Source organism: Bos taurus, chromosome 1, assembly GCF_002263795.3.
Source record: "Bos taurus isolate L1 Dominette 01449 registration number 42190680 breed Hereford chromosome 1, ARS-UCD2.0, whole genome shotgun sequence".
In the NCBI taxonomy this organism is placed as follows: domain Eukaryota; kingdom Metazoa; phylum Chordata; class Mammalia; order Artiodactyla; family Bovidae; genus Bos; species Bos taurus.
In genome coordinates, this window is record NC_037328.1 from 97,234,499 (window position 1) to 97,256,520 (window position 22,022).

The 22,022-nt window shown below is 35.9% G+C and overlaps 1 protein-coding gene across 11 annotated transcripts in view; it reads left to right on the forward strand.

Annotated features, from left to right (window-relative positions):
- Positions 1–22,022, forward strand: part of PHC3 (polyhomeotic homolog 3) — an 83,931-nt gene that overhangs the window by 38,313 nt on the left and 23,596 nt on the right. For 9 of the 11 annotated variants that reach the window (XR_009494108.1, XR_804390.4, XM_015472529.3 and 6 more), the window contains 5 exons: positions 6,952–7,823; positions 8,112–8,159; positions 12,103–12,256; positions 17,158–17,408; positions 20,669–20,828. Coding sequence is in view for 9 of the 11 variants with exons in the window: in XM_015472529.3 (XP_015328015.1) it covers positions 6,952–7,823; positions 8,112–8,159; positions 12,103–12,256; positions 17,158–17,408; positions 20,669–20,828 (1,485 nt within the window). In the remaining 2 variants the exon portion in view is untranslated. The remainder of the gene's footprint in view (positions 1–6,951; positions 7,824–8,111; positions 8,160–12,102; positions 12,257–17,157; positions 17,409–20,668; positions 20,829–22,022) is intronic. The other 2 variants (XM_024990401.2, NM_001192833.1) reach the window with 1 other exon arrangement.

Genomic DNA, 22,022 nt, shown 5'->3' on the forward strand with positions numbered 1-22,022 from the left:
GTAGTTGTTTGACCTGAGGTGACCAGCCCTGGAGTGTGTGGGCTCTACGGTAGGGTTAATGGTGAATTCCAAGAGGGTTTATGCCAATGAGTCTTTCCAGTGCCTCTGTGCCTGTGGTGAGCCCCTGCTGACCCATCCCTCCACAGGAGACCCTCCAACACTAGCAGGTAGTTTTGATTTCGGTTTTCTGTGGGGTCACTGCTCCTCTCCTCTGGGTCTTGGTGCATGCAAAATTTTGTTTGTGCCCTCCAAGACTGGAGTCTGTTTCCCTCAGTACTCTGAAAGTCCTCTAATCAAATCCCACTGGCCCTCAAGGCCAGATTCCCTGGGGATTCCCAGTCCCTTTGTCGGATCCTCAGGGTGGGAAAACTGACATGGGGTTCAGAATCTTCACAATAGTGTGAGAACGTCTTTGGTATTTCTGTTCTCCAGTCTGTGGGTCACCCACCTGGCATTTATGGGATTTGATTTGATTGCGATTGTGCCCCTCCTACCATCTTGCTGCAGTTTCTTTTTCTTCGGACACAAGGTATATTTTTTTGACGTGTCCTTCTGTTGATGGTTGTTCAACAGCTAGTTGCTGTTTGATTTTGGTGCTTTCACAGGAGGAGATGAGCACACATCCTTCTGTTCCACTATCTTGAACTGCCCTCTATGCATTACTTCTTAAAGTTTCATTTTATTAATACACTGCTGAAGGTTGCTTTTCCTCTATCTAAACTTGTTTCTCTTTTCATATTTCCTCTGTGCTAATATTGCCAACTTTCTCTATATGACATAATCTCAAGATCTTGTTAGAATGTAAAAATAATAAATCCATTGATAGTGTGGTTACATGTGAAGTCTTCTTTATAAACATCTGGGTGCCAGGTCCTGCTGTCTGTATGGCCTGGTAACAGGACTTTTGTACTGTATTGTTTAGAGGGTTCTTGGCCTGGTAACAGGATTTTTGTACTGTATTGTTTAGAGGGTTCTTAGCCTCATACCCGGAGAAGGCAATGGCACCCCACTCCAGTACTCTTGCCTGGAGAATCCCATGGATGGAGGAGCCTGGTGGGCTACAGTCCATGGGGTCACTAAGAGTTGGGCATGACTGAGCGACTTCACTTTGACTTTTCACTTTCATGCATTGGAGAAGGAAATGGCAACCCTCTCCAGTGTTTTTGCCTGGAGAATCCCAGGGACGGGAGAGCCTGATGGGCTGCCGTCTATGGGGTTGCACAGAGTCGGACGCGACTGAAGTGACTTAACAGTAGCAGTGGCCTCATACCTGCCCCTGGCCAGTGTTTTGTTTTTTGGTTAATTTTGGCCACGCTGCATGGCTTGTGGAATTTCAGTTCCCTGACCAAGGGTTGAACCTTGGACGGTGCCTTCGGCAGTGAAAGCACAAAGTCCTATCCACTGGACTGCCCGGTAATTCCTGGCCAGTGTTGATAGAAGGAGTTAGTGTGGAGAGGCAGTGACTCACTGTGCTTGGAATGACTGCTCAGGGGAAACTTTCTAGTGATTTCTATAGTTTAAATGGAGGGTAGGTTAATTTCCTTCCAAAAAGAAAGGTACAAAGTCTGTCAGGGTTAGTTCAAGCAAAGAGATTCACTTTTTGATTTTCAATCCCTTTGAACCCCCTAATACCTGGTTTTAAGTTGGCAAGGCAGCAGTTATAATTTTTCTGCCCTTTTAGGTTTTCTCCTCTTGCTGGTGGGGTATTAGTCTTAAGCTAAAATTTTTTTTTAGATTCTTGATTTGGTAATTTGTCCTTTTCTTCAATTGGAAAAATGTTTGCTCTTGCAATTCACTTTAAAATATTAAAAAATCTACTTGTGTTCTAACATAATGTACAGTCTAATATTTATTATAATAGACATGTTTATTATTTCCTTACATACATTTCTAGGGTGCTAAAATCATTTACTTTTCTTCACCATTTCTTGAGAGTGGAATTCCTGCTTGATATTTATTAATCCTTTTCTTAATATATAAAATAAAGGCAAACTTTAACCAAATATCTGGAAATTATCGTGAGCTGTATTAGAACTCAAGTTTTTTAGTAGTTTTTTAGAGCTTTTATGAAATCTAGTTTAAAAAATATGCTTGTTTGCAGATATTAATGAAGTATGTAGAAGGACTTAATGAAAGCCTAATTAGTCTGCTTAGATTGCCATTAAACAATACCATAGACTAGGTAGCTTAAACGACAGAAATTGATCTTCTCACAGTTCTGGAGGATGGAAAGCTCGGGCTCAAAAGCCGGCAGCGTTTGGTCTTTGGCGAGCGCTTTCTCCCAGGCGTGCAGGTGGCTGCCGCCTTGTACATCCTCACGTGGTCTTCCTTCTGAGTGTGAGAAGAGGACAGCAGGTCTTCCTGTTGGGTCAGGGTCTTGCCCGTTGACCTAATTTAACCGTTATTGTTTCCTTAGAGGCCCCATTACCAAATACAGTCACAGATAGGGTTAGGAATTGAACATAAGAATTTTGGGGGACACAAACATTTGGACCATAGTTGGAACCCAGACTCAGCTAAGACTCTGGCTTCTTTTATACCCAGTGCTGCCCCTCAATAGCTAGGTGATTGCAGGCAAGTCACTTCACTATTGAAAGTTTCTTCACCTGAAATATATTGGATTGGTAGAGTACCTATCTTACCTCATGGGGTTGTAGTAGCTATGGAATGAAATGATATATTTAATAATTTGCAATAATACAATTATTTGCCATAATAAAAGGTTCTTTGTATGTAGACTACCTGACAATATTAAAGTGTTTGTTAAAATAAGAAAAATTAACAAATGTCACATTTTCCAGAACACTAAGACTTTTCTTATACAGAAGTATTGTTTAAGGTATCCTCACAGTTATTCTATAGTATATATGCTTGTCAGTTGGACTTTAGGACTAATAAAAAATATATAGACACGTTCTGATGTCTGATCAAAGAAAAGTTTAGGTGAAAGGATAGCTGTTACTCTAGTGAATTACCTCTCTAGAAAACAAAGTTTGCTCACTTGCTAGAGCACAGAGAGACTTTTTATTCCTGTGACTATAGTCTCCATTGTATTTCAGGAATATGGTAAATCTTAATTATAACTTAAAAAATTGAAGTAAAGTGGGCCTTTGCTATTACGCTCACAAAACCTCTATTTACTTATCTGTAAAAGGACAATAGTGATATCTACTCCACAGGCATTTTGTAAGTACAAAGGAAAGTTATGTGAAAGCATCTTAAGCCCCTCAGTGGAAAGGTACTCTATAGAAAGCCAAGGTTTCATTGACTGTAATATAGAGTGTTTACCAACACATTTATAAGATGGTGACGTAAAATTTTCAGTCTTAGTTTGAAATGCTACTCTAGTTATATGAAGAAATGCTAGTCTAGTTATATGAAGATTATTGTCTAATTTCCATTTTGGTTTCAACAATGCTTGGGTATTTGTTAACTTTCTAAATGCTGCTTTCTTGAGATGTTAATCAGATGTTAATTTCTTTAAAGAATCTCCAGAATTTTAAATAATAACCAAATGCAAAAAGATTGAAATAAGTTGTTAGAATTTTTTATAACGTTTTTGTCACAAATGTGGTTCAGTGTAAAAAGGCGTTACAGTCTGAGATTAAGAAAAAAATTTTGACTTTAGGTTTGTTTTAAATGTGATAATTGATACATGAATTTAATATTAAGTAGTCTTTCCAGTTTATCTTCTAGTGAACCCAGTTTCCATTATTTAGATAGGATTTTATCAGCATCTCCCTCTATGTAAACATATGCACCAATATACAGAAGAGGCATAATGATGTAGAAACCACTCAGTACTTGATTTTGCTAATTCTTATATATGTGTGTGTGTGTGTGTGTGTGTATATATATATATATACTTTTTTTCCTGTTATGAGTGACTCCCTTGTGGAAAAAACTACTGTTATTACTTACAGATTCAGTTCAGTTCAGTTCAGTCGCTCAGTCATGTCCGACTCTTTGTGACCCCATGAATCGCAGCACACCAGGCCTCCCTGTCCATCACCAACTCCCGGAGTTCACTCAGACTCATGTCCATCGAGTCAGTGATGCCCTCCAGCCATCTCATCCTCTGTCGTCCCCTTCTCCTCCTGCCCCCAATCCCTCCCAGCATCCGAGTCTTTTCCAATGAGTCAACTCTTCCCGTGAGGTGGCCAAAGTACTGGAGTTTCAGCTTTAGCATTATTCCTTCCAAAGAAATCCCAGGGCTGATCTCCTTCAGAATGGACTGGTTGGATCTCCTTGCAGTCCAAGGGACTCTCAAGAGTCTTCTCCAACACCACAGTTCAAAAGCATCAATTCTTCAGCGCTCAGCTTTCTTCACAGTCCAACTCTCACATCCATACATGACCACAGGAAAAACCATAGCCTTGACTAGACAAACCTTTGTTGGCAAAGTAATGTCTCTGCTTTTGAATATGCTATCTAGGTTGGTCATAACTTTCCTTCCAAGGAGTAAGTGTCTTTTAATTTCATGGCTGCAATCACCATCTGCAGTGATTTTGGAGCCAAAAAAAAAATAAAGTCTGACACTGTTTCCACTGTTTCCCCATCTATTTCCCATGAAGTGATGGGACCAGATGCCATGATCTTCATTTTCTGAATGTTGAGTTTTGTTTTGTTTTTTTTTTTAATTCATACTATGACTTTTATTAATATCTTTCTGGGTGCTAGATATTTTTGTATTCTTTTTTTTATTTTTAAACTTTACATAATTGTATTAGTTTTGCCAAATATCAAAGTGTTGAGTTTTAAGCCAACTTTTTCACTCTCCTCTTTCACCTTCATCAAGAGGCTTTTTAGTTCCTCTTCACTTTCTGCCATAAGGGTGGTGTCATCTGCATATCTGAGGTTATTGGTATTTCTGGCAATCTTAATTCCAGCTTGTGTTTCTTCCAGTCCAGCGGTTCTCATGATGTACTCTGTATAGAAGTTAAATAGGCAGAGTGACAGTATACAGCCTTGACGTACTCCTTTTCCTATTTGGAACCAGTCTGTTGTTCCATGTCCAGTTCTAACTGTTGCTTCCTGACCTGCATACAGGTTTCTTAAGAGGCAGGTCAGGTGGTCTGGTATTCCCATCTCTTTCAGAATTTTCCACAGTTTATTGTGATCCACACAGTCAGAGGCTTTGGCATAGTCAATAAAGCAGAAATAGATGTTTTTCTGGAACTGTCTTGCCTTTTCGATGATCCAGCGGATGTTGGCAATTGGATCTCTGGTCCTCTGCCTTTTCTAAAACCAGCTTGAACATCTGGAAGTTCACTGTTCACATATTGCTGAAGCCTGGCTTGGAGAATTTTGAGCATGACTTTACTAGTGTGTGAGATGAGTGCAAGTGTGCGGTAGTTTGAGCATTCTTTGGCATTGCCTTTCTTTGGGATGGGAATGAAAACTGACCTTTTCCAGTCCTGTGGCCACTGCTGAGTTTTCCAAATTTGCTGGCATATTGAGTGCAGCACTTTCACAGCATCATCTTTCAGGATTTGAAATAGCTCTACTGGAATTCCATCAGCTCCACTAGGTTTGTTCGTAGTGATGCTTTCTAAGGCCCACTTGACTTCACGTTCCAGGATGTTTGGCTCTAGGTCAGTGATCACACCATCGTGGTTATCTTGGTCATGAAGATCTTTTTTGTACAGTTCTTCTGTGTATTCTTGCCACCTCTTCTTAATATCTTCTGCTAGGTCCATACAATTTCTGTCCTTTATCGAGCCCATCTTTGCATGAAATGTTCCCTTGGTATCTCTAATTTTCTTGAAGAGATCTCTAGTCTTTCCCATTCTGTTGTTTTCCCCTGTTTCTTTGCATTGATCGCTGAGGAAGGCTTTCTTATCTCTTCTTGCTATTCTTTGGAATTCTGCATTTAGATGCTTATATCTTTCCTTTTCTCCTTTGCTTTTCACTTCTTTTCAAAGCTATTTGTATGGCCTCCCCAGACAGCCATTTTGCTTTTTTGCATTTCTTTTCCATGGGGATGGTCTTGATCCCTGTCTCCTGTACAATGTCACGAACCTCAGTCCATAGTTCATCAGGCACTCTATCGGATCTAGTCCCTTAAATCTATCTCTCACTTCCACTGTATAATCATAAGGGATTTGATTTAGGTCATACCTGAATGGTCTAGTGATATTCCCTACTTTCTTCAATTTCAGTCTGAATTTGGCAATAAGGAGTTCATGATCTGAGCCACAGTCAGCTCCTGGTCTTGTTTTTGTGTACTGTACAGATTACTGTAGGGTTTTGGGAGTGTGGGTAAGAAGAGAAGTAAACCAAGATCCTTTATCTAGACAGCATGACTGACGGTATTATTTTTTCTGCAAGCAAAACTAGTGCTCTCCTAGATTTGGAATGGCCTCTGAAATTTCGTTTCACCATGGTTAAAAATCATTTAATCATGTTGTAGGAGTTACACACGTGTTTTGCTTAACTGAATTAACTTTTTATACAAAAATTTTCCTGGATCAAATAGTACCAACTGTTTATCTTGGTTTAAATTTGGGAATTTATTTTGAAAGCTTTTTAAATAATTGACTGTTAGCTGGAAGAATGTTTAGACATGGATTAAAAAGGATACAATCTTTATTTTATGATATAAAGATATTATACTTGTTATGCTCTTCTTGCCAAAGAATGATTCAAGTGGATACACTTTGTTAAAAGTTATTGGAAATATTTGATGACCTTTAAAATTTAATTAAATCATGTGTAAATTCAAATTTATATCAGTTGTTTTAGGCCGTTTTCTTTTGGAACTTATCACAGTGTCGTTTATTTTTTGAAATTATGTAGTTTTTCAAGGAAAAGTTGTCATTACATTTTCAAATCATTCTTATTAGGAAGACTCATTATAGATTTTTGATGTGCAAACTTTCCTCCTTTAAATTTATTTTAAAATTTAATGTTTTTGAAATAAAGACTAATTGTCATTTTTTTCTCTTTTAGCATCATATCCTCCAATTCAGCCTCATCCTCTAATAAAACATCAGCAGATTCCTCTTCATTCACCACCTCCCAAAGTTTCCCATCATCAGCTGATACTACAACAGCAGCAACAACAAATTCAGCCAATCACACTTCAAAGTCCAACTCAAGACCCACCGCCCTCCCAGCACTGTATACCACTCCAAAACCATGGCCTGCCTCCAGCTCCCAGTAGTGCCCAGTCACAGCATTGTTCACCAATTCAAAGTCATCCCCCTCCTCTAGCAATGTCTCCTAGCCAGTCACAGTCAGCACAGCAGTCTGTAGTGGTGTCTCCTCCTCCACCTCATTCACCAAGTCAGTCTCCTACTATAATTATTCATCCACAAGCACTTATTCAGCCACACCCTCTTGTGTCATCAGCTCTCCAGCCAGGGTCAAACTTGCAGCAGTCCACTGCTAATCAGGTGCAACCTACAACACAGCTGAATCTTTCATCCCACCTTCCACTTCCAGCTTCCCCTGTTGTACACATTGGTCCAGTTCAGCAGTCCACCTTGGTGTCCCCAGGTCAGCAGATTGTGTCTCCAACATCACACCAGCAGTATTCAACCCTGCAGTCCTCTCCAATCCCAATTGCAACCCCTCCACAGATGTCGACATCACCTCCAGCTCAGATTCCACCACTGCCCCTGCAGTCTATGCAGTCTTTACAAGTGCAGCCTGAAATTCTATCCCAGGGTCAGGTTTTGGTGCAGAATGCTTTGGTGTCTGAAGAGGAGCTTCCAGCTGCAGAAGCTTTGGTCCAGTTGCCATTTCAGACTCTTCCTCCTCCACAGACTGTTGCGGTAAACCTACAAGTACAGCCACCAGCACCCGTTGATCCACCAGTGGTAAGCCCTTGGAAGCTCTTTGACTTTCTTGCTGAACTGAAAGTAAACAGTTTTCTCCCACGTTGTGTTTTATCATTTAGATATAAATGCCTATGAATTTAAAAAGCTTGAAATTTCCATCTGTCAGTGTCTGACATACATGCTGTATGGGCCAAAAAAAATGCCATTTGTTGTAGTATGGTTGCATGCTTGATAATTTGTGATGGTTATTAAAGTCCCTCGTTAATTTTATTACTATTTAAACAAATCCATCTGCTATCTTTACAGAGTTGATTTTTTTTCCCCAAGGGAATGCATTTGAACCAGTGTCATCTGCACAAAGTTTTTTCTCTTAAGGTGATTATCCTTCATAGATCCCTTTGTTGGCTTGTATGTTCTTAAACGTATGGTTTATCTAGCTAACCTTTTTGGTTGTATGCATTCTGCAGTTATAGGCCGTTACGGGGCTTTTGCATCAAGGTGGAGGTATGCTTGTATGATGTAATTTTTTGGTAAATTTATATTTTATAATTAAAATTTTGTAAAAAAAAAGTTATTCTAGGAAAGAATCCAACTTTGCAAATATTAACCGTAGTCCATCTTTTAGAATTGTAACTTCTGACTTTTAAATTTCTACTAAAGGAAAACATATACTTGAAATATTTCTCATTTAAAAAGCTAAGAAGGATGAGTTGAATACTGAGAATAAAAAAATTCATTGAGAGGAGTAAAAGTTTTGAATAACTGAGACTGTGGTGAAATTTATCAAAATAAACCTCTAAAAATGGCACATATTGCCCAGAAAGCAATTATTCTGTAAAAACATTTGTCTTTTAAACATTCTATAAAGGACTTTTATAAAATAATTTATAATAAAATTGAAATAAGGTCTCTAAATGTTAGAATGATCAAATTTATAACTGAGGAAAACAATATTCCCAAAGGAGATTTATATCAAACCTCACTGAAGAGATCTTATCACTTAAATACAAATAACCATTAGCTCAGAAAGGAGAAGAGTTTCAAAGTTTGTTCCTTAATGGAAAACATTTTGATTCTCGGGATACAAATTTATAGAGTCTTCATTCTTGTCATTCTTACCGATAAGCATGAAGAGGTTGAATTCCACTTTTATTCAGAACAGAACTTGGCAAAGGTAACAGTGGGCATCTAGAAATAAGTTTGCATTTCAGTATTTTCTTTTAATGGATTTTGAAGAGTTTACAATGGATAATGTAACATAAAAACACAGTCTTTCAGCTGTAAAGTACCTTCAAAGAAATCAAATTTGAATTTATGTTCTCAATTTCTAGTTCAGTGGATTGGCTTTTAACAAGTAAAAAATAAAGTTCCCCTCTATGCCTTTTATTTTTCTAATTATTTTTGTTAGGGCAAATCTTGGAGGACTATTGGGGATAGAAATATCAAAAACAGAACACTTGCATTAAATTAAAGCTAAAAATCTAAGATCTTGTTATTTTCTGCCCTCTATTAATTTTCTGTTTTTTTCCCTTAAAATTTATGTTACCTAATTTTTGGAATTTTTTTCATGAGAAGAGTAGTTTTCTTTGCTATCACTGGTATGGTTATATTTGCTATATATGTTTCCATGTTACTTTTCTTTTACTTTTGAGTTACCATAGCCTGTTTATTATCTTGCTGTATTTTTCTTTTATTACCTTTATTAAGTCTATTTTTTTACCATCAGATTTCTTCATGAATTACTCATTCCTTCACAGTTTCCAGGTTGTTTCAAATGTTTAAAGGTAGAGAGATGTTTACTTGTAAAGAGAAATAATAGGTATTTACTTCTAAATAATAGATGTGAAACTTTCAAACATAAGTGTGAATTTTCAAAATAAAATCAGTATTTTTAAAAAGATTTTTCATTGATATTTGGGTATGATAAATAGGATATGATGAGTGTAGATAATTTAGAACTAATAAATGTTTTCCACAGTTTATTTAGGGAAGGGAGACAGATGAGGCTGATGTACTTTGAGGTAAGTTTGGCAGCCATTGTTAGTTATAGAATAGTTATGAACTAAAGAGAAATTGTAATGTACAGTTTCCAAATGATCTTGTGAGCAAAACCTTCACTTCTTTGCTTTATTCAGTCTTTTAGTTATTGTACTTACGTTTTTTATGTTGATGGTGCCAGGTGTCTGACAGGTCTGTTTTTGCCTACTTCTTTTATTCTTTATTTTGGCTTCACGTGGGAGATGTAAAATAAAGTATGTATAGTTAGGTTTACTTGTAAAGAATGAAAAGTATTTTACAGGATTGTTTGACGGATTATTTCAGAATATGCTATCTGTATTTGCCTCTTTTAATCCTTTAAAACTCTATTCCTATTTTTTTTTAAATCAGAATTCTATGCATGATCTCCATGATCTTTGATTCCTTAAAAGCTATTGTAGCTGTTTGAAAACTTGTGACAGCATTAATATTAAAAAGTTTTCAGCACTTAAGGAAAAGATGCCCTGTGTAAGAAGAGTAATTATCTAATAAAGGAATGCTGCATAGATACAACTGAACTAGTGTAGTTGATAAAACTGTTACTTGTGTAATTACCTATGCATCAACATCCCCACCACTCTGCCAAATTAAGGTAATGACCACTGCAGCAGATGCCCCTCACTAGAAGTTTTTTTTTTTTGTTTTTACTTTAACCCCCAGGACTTTTTTTTGGATGACTTTGCTTATATTGGACATTATCATCATTTAAGAAAATTTATCATGAACAGATAATAGCAGCTGTCATTCTTGCACTGTACAATAACCAACGACCGCTTTCACTACCGAGGATCCAAACACGAGGCAAGGACTCTCTCTTGGTGAAACAGGTTTTCAGATGCAGGGTTGAGAGCAAATAACTTTTTTAAAATGTTGCCTACTTAGTAGCTGATTCAGATCACAACTCTGAATATTATATTTATATAAAATTAGCAGTAACAATAGGAATTAAAAAATTTTAAAACAAAAGGGAAGTTTTTTTTCTCTTAATAGAGTCGAAAAATTAGGAGTTTTTTTGTTTGTTTTGGTTTTTAAATTCTGTTGCTGTTGTTAGATATGCCTTTGTAGTCCTTTTTCTCACACATGGTTTATGCTGGTTTCAGAAATCTTGATCATTTTTAATTTTAAATCATCAAACTTTTTCAGTAGTTTGATTAAAAATATATTAGATACCAATATTGTTAATTTTTTTGTGAATGTTACTGAAACTTTTTTATTTTGACATTAGAAATATTAATCACTTTGGGTAAGTTATCTTAACTCACTTTTATAAACGTAAGTAATAAGCTTTGTACGTAAAAGAAGGGGGGTAAATTGCTTTGTGGCTTTGTTTTTAGTAACCTGTCTTTCAGAAACAATGGTTCAATAAAAATGAGGACAAATTAAAATACCCATGTCAGTCTGTACAAAATTCAGCCTTAATTTTAATAAAAATCAATAGTAGGTTCCATATTTTTTAATTATAAAGTTCCTTCTCAGAGTGCTTTTGAGTCTGTTTTCCTCAAATATTATCTTTACCATTGGATAACAGGGCAGTTAGAAATGTAAAAACTTGCTGCTGTAAGTATGGAAAAATTAAAGAACTACAAGTAATACGTCAAATAGTTTAGGATGGGGTGTGTGTGTGTGTGTGTGTGATTCCAGGGACAGATATTTTCTGTTTACTTGATAATTAGCTTATAAAAATTTATTAGATTCTTGAGTAGATTAGAAGATTGAAAATGTAATTACATATAATTTTGTAGGTTCTCAGGCATTACTTTTCAAAATTCGCTCTTTAATTTACATAAATTGAGTAAAGAACTTGGGATATAGTCATTTAGGCAGTACATTTCTTTATATAATATGTGTCATTCTGGAGATTCACCTAACATGCTTTGAAAAATATTAGTATCTGTTTTGATTTATGATAATTGAAAGTTAATAGAAACTTTAGTAAACTCCCCAAATAGTTATTTGAGTGTATAAATTCAAAACATTTAAAAAAATTAACAAAATTTAAAGTAATTCCTGATTCAACTATCACCTTTTGGGAAAACCTTAGTGATTTATAACTTAGGTACTGATCCACAACTTGCTTCCAGTGAAATATCATCAGGTATTATGAATCGTCAGGTATTATGAGAAACTTCATTTGAATGATTTTAAAGCTTCTCTTTCAATCGGTCAAATAGTCATTTTGTCTTTTACATTTTAAAACACTTAGAATTTATTTTGTTAATTAGGAACACCTTATTAAATGCATCTTACAAACATTTTTAGGCAGTGTGGTTTGTCGTCGTAGGTATATCAAGTAGAAGATGTCTGTGAGGAAGAAATGCCAGAAGAGTCAGAAGACTGTGTCCGGATGGATAGAACACCGCCGCCACCCACGCTGTCTCCAGCAGCTATAACTGTGGGGAGAGGAGAAGATTTGACTTCTGAACATCCCTTGTTAGGTGAGGAGGTGCCTAAAATTGGGGGAAATTTCTGTTAGGCAAATGTTAGTAATGGGAAGAGTTCATTTTTTTTCCACCGGAGATGATTTTAAACTAATTTGTTATATAATAAATTGCAGCAAAACATAGATTAGAATTCAAGAGTTTTTTTTGATGAGAAACAATTAGAGCAATTGATGAGGAACTGCCCAAATCAAAAACACATTTCAGTCTTTGAAGTTTTAGTAGTTTGTACAGATGTGTTTCATATGCTCATTCAGATTTATTTGTCAAGCTATTTCTAGCATAAAAATTAGAACAAAGCAAAATTCTATTAGAAAATTTCAATTACACTGTCCAAAAATCACAAAACATTTGAAGTCATGTCTGACATTCCTCATAATTGCTTGTGATTCAGATTGAGTAAATGCTTTTAAAAGTGTTGCTTCCTGGACAGTACTTAAATTAAGCCACACTAATTCTTACTAGAGACATGGATTAAAAAATTCCTAACACCTTCAAATTTTTATTCACTACTTTAGAACTACTTGTGAGTTCAAGTTAATCCTCTCTTTTCTCTGCACATTATCAAAGTGACTGTGAATCCTAGGTACTTCACTAAAACATTATGATGTGTAGCCCAGTATCCAAGTCCTAAAAAAGATGTGTTCTGCATTGGGTGTTGTTTTTTTTTTTTTAATTTTGAATATTTTATTTAGATCAGGGCATGGCAAATGATAGCTCATGCTTCAGATCTTTCTGCTACATGTTTTGGTATGGCCCATGAGCCAAGGATAGTTCTAAAATTTTTAAATGTTTGGAAAAAAAATCAAAGGAAGAGTTAATTCATGTCATGTGAAGATTATATGAAATTCAAATTTCATAGTCCATAAATAAAGTTCTATGCAACATAACCACGTTCGTTTGTTCAGATATTATCTATGGCTACCTTTATACTACTACAGCAAAGAGGGGTCATTGCAGAGACCATATGTCTTTTATAAAAATGTTTACTGACCCCTCACCCAGATAATGCTAATCTTGATTTGGGCTTTGTTGTAAGTATGCTGTCCTATTGAATATCTCATTGCCTTCATGATCACGTTTAGTTGAGAGGAACCAATGTTATCAGGCATGGAAACAAACTATAATGGGGCGTTGACAGCCTCTCCTCCTCCTTCAGTGTGCCACATCTCTAACCCTTGCTTCTTTCTAGGTTTTATTTCTTACTGCCAGTGTGAGTCTCCAGAAAGCAAGGAGCTAGAACACCAATTTTACTCCAACTTTTTCTCCTTCCTGAAAAATAGAAAACATTTAGTCAATAAAATTATGAAAAATATTTAAGACAAATTCAATATCATTGCCTTTGCTTATTCAAAATAATACCTCAAAAGATAGAGATCTAAGAAAACTTAGCTATAGTACTAAATCTTTGTAGTTTTTGTACACTGAAAATGGATTCATGTTGCTGCAGGTATCTTGGGAGTTTTGATTTAAAGGCAGAAATATATATTTAATTGGATACTAACCCTGCATTGTGACTGTGATTTAATTGCCTAATAAGCATTACTAATGGTACTCAAGAAAATTTAAATACTTTTGAAGTATTGAACCTCGACAATATCTTCACATTATTTCCTTAGAAATATAATCTGAGATCCTGGCAGGCATATTCCTCTGGCTAAATTGTTTCAGTAAACTATAAATTTTTGAATAGTCCTTTAATTTTCTTCATGCTTAACTACTTTTCTGTAGTATGTGAGAGGGAAAAGCAAGTATAGGTTGCTCATCAAATCATATAATAAACTAACCTATAAAAATAGAGGGACTTGTTTCCACCAGGATTGAGTCTTCATAAGTCTGTAAGAATTCTTAAAGCACCCATTAAAGGACTTCCCTGGTGGCACAGTGGATAAGAATCCACCTGCCAATGTAGGAGACACGGGTTCCATCCTTAATCCAGGAAGATTCCACGTACGGTGGAGCAGCTGAGCCTGTGCACCACAGCTGCCGAGGCTGGGCTCGAGAGACTGTGAGCCACAACTAATGAAGCCCTCGCACCTAGAGCCTGTGCTTCACAATAAGAGAAGCCACCGCAATGAAAACTTGCACTTATCACAACTAGAGAAGGCCACGCAAAGCAGCAAAGACCCAGTGCAGCCAAAAATAAGTAAATAAAATGAAAAGCATCTATAAAAAAGGAGAACAAACTCATTGGTTTCCCTAGGAAATGAAACTACAAATAGGCAGAGTAACTTGTGGCAAAGTCTTTATCAGTTAACTTGGGGTTTCTCGATTCACAGTTGTCTTAAATCTAGAGAGGATAATAATTGTGTTTGTTTTACTGTGTTGTGTTTTTTATTTTAACAGCTGATTATGAACTGGCATGTAAAAGCTATTACATTCTTCATAAAGTCAGTAACTCATAAATTTTCAACAAAACTTAGGTCTATTTGTATGTATGATCCAAAAATCAGAACATATATACCAAGCAGTATTTTCTGAATAAACAACATTATACTTAATGCAGTACCTATAAATCTGTAAGGGGACATTAAATTTTTCTTATTTTTCAACTCCATAGATTTGTATTTCCCTTCCAACAGAAAAGTTGCTTTTCAGTTCCTGTTCAGAATTATCTTTTATCCCTTTTTCTCTAGGAGATTATGTGAAAATTAGGTATATGGGATAGGATTTTTATGGAGTTTCTCAGTCCTGTAATACATGTGTATAATTGTGTATTTGTTCCTGGAAATAAGTAAATCAGTATTTCCTGCTGACTTTTAGTTTTTAATGAGGGATTGTGTGACTTTAAATAGGTTTTCTAGTACAATTTATCTTGGTGGATTATTTGGTGGAACAAGGTTAATTTATGGATATAATATTGCTGTGATAAATAAGCTATATAGTAATATTAATTACATCAAAGTTCTAGGTGTGAACCATTAGCTTTTCCTTATCTGACACTACCAGTTATCACTGCACTGTTTCATTAGTGGAAATCTTTATCTATTTATCTTTGGCTGTGCTGGTTCTTCATTGCTGCATATGGGCTTCCTCTAGAGTTGTGGCGAGTCGGGGCTACTTTTTGTTGTGTTTCAAGGACTTCTCATTGCAGTAGCTTCTCTTGTTGCAGAGCATTGACTAAGATGCTCAGGCTCAGTAGTGTGGTGCACAGGCTTAGTTGCCCTGCAGCATGTGGGGTCTTTCTGGGCCAGGGATCAAACCTGTGTCCCCAGCAGTGGCAGGTGGATTCTTAACCATTGGACCACCAAAGAAGTCTCTGAAATTTTTCTTCGATAGGGATTTTTCTTTCTTCTGTACCTAACTGGGCTATGTTTGACCATCTTTGATAGTGATATCAATTCTTTTCATACTGATGGTGGAGAGGAGTTACCATAGGAGTTAAAAGCATTGTCTCTGTTAGTAACCCAGCTCCACTACTTACTAGCTGTATGTCTTTAGGCAAGTTAATCTTTGTCTCTTTTTTTTTTTTCACCACATCTATAAAATGGAGATAGTAACAGTACTTACCCATAGGCTTGGAGAAGGAAATGGCATCCCACTCCAGTATTCTTGCCTAGAGAATCCCGGGGACAGAGGAGCCTGGTGGGCTGCTGTCCATGGAGTTGCACAGAGTTAGACACAACTGAAGTGACTTAGCATGCATGCATGCATTGGAGAAGGAAAATGGTAGCCCACTCCAGTGTTCTTGCCTGGAGAATCCCAGGGACAGAGAAGCCCGGTGGCCTGCTATCTGTGGGGTCGCGCAGAGTCGGACACGACTGAAGTGACTTAGCAGCAGCAGCAGCACCCATAGGCTAGTTAGGATTAAATGTGTTACAATGTGTAAGACATTTATACATATAAGTGCTGGCACATAAGTGCTCAGTAAGTAGTGGTATTATCTTTACCATATGCCCCTTTTTTTGTTGTTGTTACTTCTCTCAGCTATCTTGTACTCACTGGTATTCCTGGCTATCACCTGGTTCCATCTCTCCACTTTGGTACAGCTTAGTAAAGGTTCAGTGCTAACAAATGGGTAGGTAAAGTCTCTGTCATAGGCTGTTATTGTGGTCCCCAGAGCTTGCCTGGGAAAAATCAAAGTGAACTAGCCCAACATTTTGCAATTGCCTGGTACTACAGTGTTCCTACAAACTGACATGTACAATGTCATTGAAGATTTGTTAAAAATAGCAACAGCAAAGAACATTTGTGCATGGTTGTGGATTACTTGAAATAAAGGTAATGCCCTGTATAATTCATTATAATTTCTACTTATTCTATCGATTTCATGATCTTTTTTTCTTAAGCATATTCTCCCCTCCCTAGTACCATTTGGAATATATGAATAGAAACATAGGAAATTTAATAACTGTAGCTTAAAAATAAAAATAATTGTTCTTAAGTTGACATTCTAAAACATTTTCATGTCTTATGGGACAGTTTTTTTTAACCAAAGTTGGAATGCTAACTTTGAACAAGTTGCTGCCTTGCACTGTAAATGGGGATAGTAGTAAATATCTCATAAGGTTATTGTGGAGATTCCCAGGTAGTGCTACTGGTAAGGAACCCACCTGCCAATGCAGGAGACACAAGAGGTACAGGTTGGATCCCTGGCTTGGGAAGATCCCCTGGAGGAGGAAATGGCAACCCATTCTGGTATTCTTAGCTGAAGAATCCCATGGACAGAGAAGCCTGGTGGGCTACAGTCCATAGGGTCTCAAAGAGTCAGATACTATTGAAGTGACTTTGCATGAATTGTGGAGAGATGAGGTAATAAATATAAGGGTCTCAGAATTTTGTTTTAAAACATAAGACGTTAACTGTTACTGTTATTAATGTTCTCCAGTTTTCTTTCATATTTGCCTGGGCAGAATGGTACAGATTTAAAAAGTGACTTTTTTTTTTTTTTTCCCCAGAGCAAGTAGAATTACCTGCAGTGGCATCAGTCAGTGCTTCAGTAATTAAATCTCCTTCAGATCCTTCACATGTTTCTGTTCCTCCACCTCCGCTCTTACTTCCAGCTGCTACCACAAGAAGTAATAGTACATCTATGCCCAGTAGTGTACCTAGTGTTGAAAACAAACCTCCACAGGCTATTGTTAAGCCACAGATCTTGACCCATGTTATTGAAGGTTTTGTGATTCAGGAGGGATTGGAGCCATTTCCTGTAAGTAGCAAGCAAATTTGCATTTTCAAAATTATTCACGTAGCATAATTTTAAAATGTATGATCTATTGGTCTCTAATGTATTTTCTCTAATAAAAAACTTACTTCAAAAGTTATTAATCTCCCTGGAGAGGGAAATGGCAGTCCACTCCAGTATTCTTGCCTGGGAAATCCCATGGACAGAGGAGCCTGGAGGACCACAGACCATGGGATAAAAAAAAAAAAAAAAAAGACAATTTCTTTTTGTCTATCCTTTATATATTTCCATATATATCTATAGTTCTAGAATTTTATGCTAGCTATTTAGATGTATAAGATGGAAGCAAACAGTTTCAGGGTATAAGGATATTAGTTTTATAATTTTTAGAGAAGGCAATTAAATGTTCACTCTGAAGGAAGCTTTCACTTTTTCCCCTTTAAGGGGATCGAAATGACACCAGAACTGTATTATTTTCTTTTATAAAGGTGTTTCTTGTATAATGTGATACTTGAGAACTTTAACTTGGATACAGAAAATAGTAACTTCCCAATGATCTTATACATCTGAAGTTATCCAGTTGATGGTTTTTAATTAGCAAATAGATTTTCTCATTATTTTTTAAATCTCAGGCTTCAATCAGATTTTAAAAATGCTTCAAAATGTACACATCAGAATTGAGATGCTGTATCCTATCACTAAAAGTAATTTGATTTGAGACTAGTTATACATTATAGCTATGCTAGCTACATTACATGTTGTGTCTAGAAATGAACATTTTTCCTTAGGAAATATACCAAGACAAGTGGCCAAAATCAAAGCCCCAAACAAAGACACGAGAAAACAAAATTATGTATTTTGAAGCCCATTGAAGCATCTGATTTTTCAGATTCACAGGTAGGGCATTATGATGGCACAGTGATAGTTGACTGTAGCCAGTTGCCCTTGTTTGCAGTTTACTGTGTGTAGGATCTAAGAACCAAACTTGGATCTAAGAACCTCTGATATAGTGAGTGGAGAAACAGTCTTTTCTCCCTGGTCTCAGAGATTGGATCCTGGCTCTGCCATATACTGAATGTGTAACCTTTGTCAGGCCACTCAACCTTTTTGAAATTCATTTGCTCATACAGCAAATGGAGATGATACTTTGCTCTTAGGGTTATTGTGAAGACTAAATGTGTGTAACTGTTCTATGTAATATGTATTGTTTTTTCACTGAAAATTTGGAAAATGTACAGAGCAAATAGTAATACCACAAAATGTATTTTAATATATATTTTCATATGATCAGGACTATAATTGTATATACAGTTCAGATTTTTTTTTTTTTAATTAAAAAAATTTGTTTTGACCACACCTTTCTTCTTACCTCTTGTGAGATCTTAGTTCCCCAACCAGAGATTGAACTTGGGTCCTTGGCATTGAAAGTGCAGGATCCTAACCACTGGACCGCCAGGGAATTCCTTACAGACCAGCTTCTTTTGCTTAGTATAGCTTGAACATTTATTTTCTCATTTGATTAATAGTACCTTGGAAACATTTTGAAAGGTTACCTAGTATTTCACTTTCTGGACAGTCATAATTTATATAATCTTTCAATTACAGTTACCCTCCCCCCCGCCCCCCAATATCCACAGGTTTCACACTGGGGATCAACCCAATTGTAGATCAAGAATCTAGGGGGAAAAAAGAAATCTAGAAAATTCCAAATAGTAAAACTTGAATTAATCATGCACAGGCAGCTATTTACTTCATATTTACATTGTTTTCAGAATTATCAGTAATCTAGAAATGATTTAAAGGGCTTCCCTGGTGACTCAAATGGTAAAGAATTTGCCTGCAATGCAGGGGACTTGGGTTCAATCCCTGGGTTGGGAAGATCCCTTGGAGAAGGAAATGGCAACCCATTCCAGTATTCCTGCTGATTTAAACCATATGGCAGAATGTGCATAGGTTATATGCAAATAATGCTCCATTTTTACATAAGGGACTTGAGCATCTGTGTTTTTTGTACCCTGTGGAGTCCTGGCATCAATCCCCTGCAGACACCGAGGGACATCTATACCGTTGGACATTTAGGTTTCCTTTTTTTTTTTTTTTTTTTGCTGTTCAAAGGAATATCCTTATATGTAAATTATCCACATTTGAAATATTATTTCTTTGGCATAAATTCCCAGAAGTATAGGTGTTAGATCACATTACATATGTATTCATAAGACTCTTGATATATATTGGCAAATCATTTTCTGCAAGAGTATTTAAATTGATTCATATACCCTAAGTGTATACTCTTATCAGCACTCAATAGTGGTTTTTTCATCAATAATTTCCACTAATTTTATTTGAGACATAATTACATATACAAACTGATATAAAAACAATTTAAAAGGTTATGGGTTGAGAATTCCCTGGTGATCCAGTGGCTAGGACTTGGTGCTTTCACTGCAGGGGCTGGGTTTGATCCCTGCAAGTGAGGCCAAAAAAAAAGTTTATGGGTGATTATTCTCCAGGGTAACATGTAAAAGGTTCCAGTAAGCTGCTGTTCACTATGTATGGAAAATGTTGGAGACTTGACCAGCATTCTCAAATAGAATCAAAGATTCTGTTTTTTAAGATTAGCTGAGGGTTCACTAGTAAATCGGTATATACTTTTGGTGTAGATTATTTTTGCTGAAAGCATTTCTAAAGTAAGTAGTTTTCATGACTTAAATTGGTGTACTGAACATAAGCGACTCTATTTTTGTTGATTTTGATGTTAATATTTGAGGAATTTTCCATTTCTATTTGTGATTAGGTTACTTAACTAGGAGTCAGGAGACTTGAGTTCTAGTCCTGTTTCTGCTATTACAAAGAAATCACCTGCACACTTTGAATATTAGTTCCCTTATCTTTAAAATACAGTAATGATGTGTCCTGAGGAAAGAATCTTATAAATAAAAAGTTTTGTGCATGAAAAATCAATCTTAAAGGTTGTTGCAGAAAAAGGTAAAGGTACTTATAATCACAATTTGTTACTGATTTTTTTTAAAGATTTTTTTAGCTTACCCACCTAAACATAGACCCTTGGTTCCATTTGACTGAGACTTTGGTCATACTGCTTATGAGTTGTAATATAAAGTGTTCAGGCAACCTGAACATAACCTTTTCTCAAGAAATAAATGAATGGATCTGATCAGTTGTACAAGTAAATTATCACAGATCCTTTTGATTTCAAGAGACTTTTAAACTAAATTATTTCTGAAGGTCTTTAAAAAGATCATTTCATTTTGTTCTGTCTTTTAAAGGTGAGTCGTTCATCTTTGCTGATTGAACAGCCTGTGAAAAGAAGGCCTGTTTTGGATAATCAGGTGATAAATTCTGTGTGTGTTCAGCCAGAGCTACAGAATAATGCAAAGCATGCAGATAATTCATCTGACACAGAGATGGAAGACATGATTGCTGAAGGTTTGTGGATTTTTCTTTAAGATACTCTTTAACTTTGGCATTTATTGCTTGAATCAGAACATGGGTTTTTATCATACACAGATTTTTCCCTTGGAAGTATTTACTTTTATTCTCATATAATGCATTATTTGACTAAAATAATGGGAACTCGAACCAGACTCTAAATGGCCATGTAATTAAAATAACAAGATTGGTGTTAATTTTTATAATACCATTTTGACCTTTGAAGGGATCTGAGTGGGAAAATTTCCGTTACATATGAAAGCAGTTCAAAATTTTAGGATCAAAACAACCAATTTTCTTCTTTAAACAGACTTTAGTAAATGACTATTTTACTGAGCTTGTTTAAAAATTCAGAGCTTCCTGGTTGTTTGGTTTTAGATTTTATGTATTCTTAGGTATTCTTTGATGTCAGGTGGGTATTAACAGTTGTGTGAAGTCTTCAATCAAAAGATGATTAAATTTGTTCAAGGAGAAAAATACCACTAAATCTTCTCAGTGTCAAAGAATCTTTTTTTTTTTTAATAGGCCTTGTTCTACCAGTGAATATTTCATTAAAGTTAAAGTGGTATGCAAAATGACTTCAGGAAAACAAACACAAATGCAAAAATGATGTTTTTTATTGATTCTAATCATGGCTTTGCAGTAGGTGCTGTTCAATTAAATAGCGTGTAGTATGGTCGGGGCTCTACAATTGTGAATTAATTAACATCTGTGTCTAAGTAATTATCCTCAATATATTAGTGTATTTCATCTAAATTTATTCACTTTGTAAATGTTTACTGAATATATACTGTGTGCCTGTACTTCGCTAAATTAAGTAAAATAGCATGCTGGTAAGCAAAATAGACATTGACTTGGCTCACAGTAATCCTAATTAAGAGGAAGGCATCTCTGTCATTATTGGTAACATATGGACTGTTGCAATGTATTTATCACTGTTGTACTTGTTATTTGAATAGCAAAGAACTGATAGAAGTATAAAATGTTTTATTGCTAACTTATGTTGAGTTCAGTCTGATTTTTTTATTTAAAAGAATGTTAAATGTGAAAAATTTCAAACATAAAATTAGAAATGTAAAATGAATCTCAGCTCACCCAGACTCAATATTATTACCCAGTTTTAAACATTATTTTGCGAAGTTAGCTTCATGCAACCCTTTGTTTTTTTCCTCCTACATTTCCCCTTCTCTT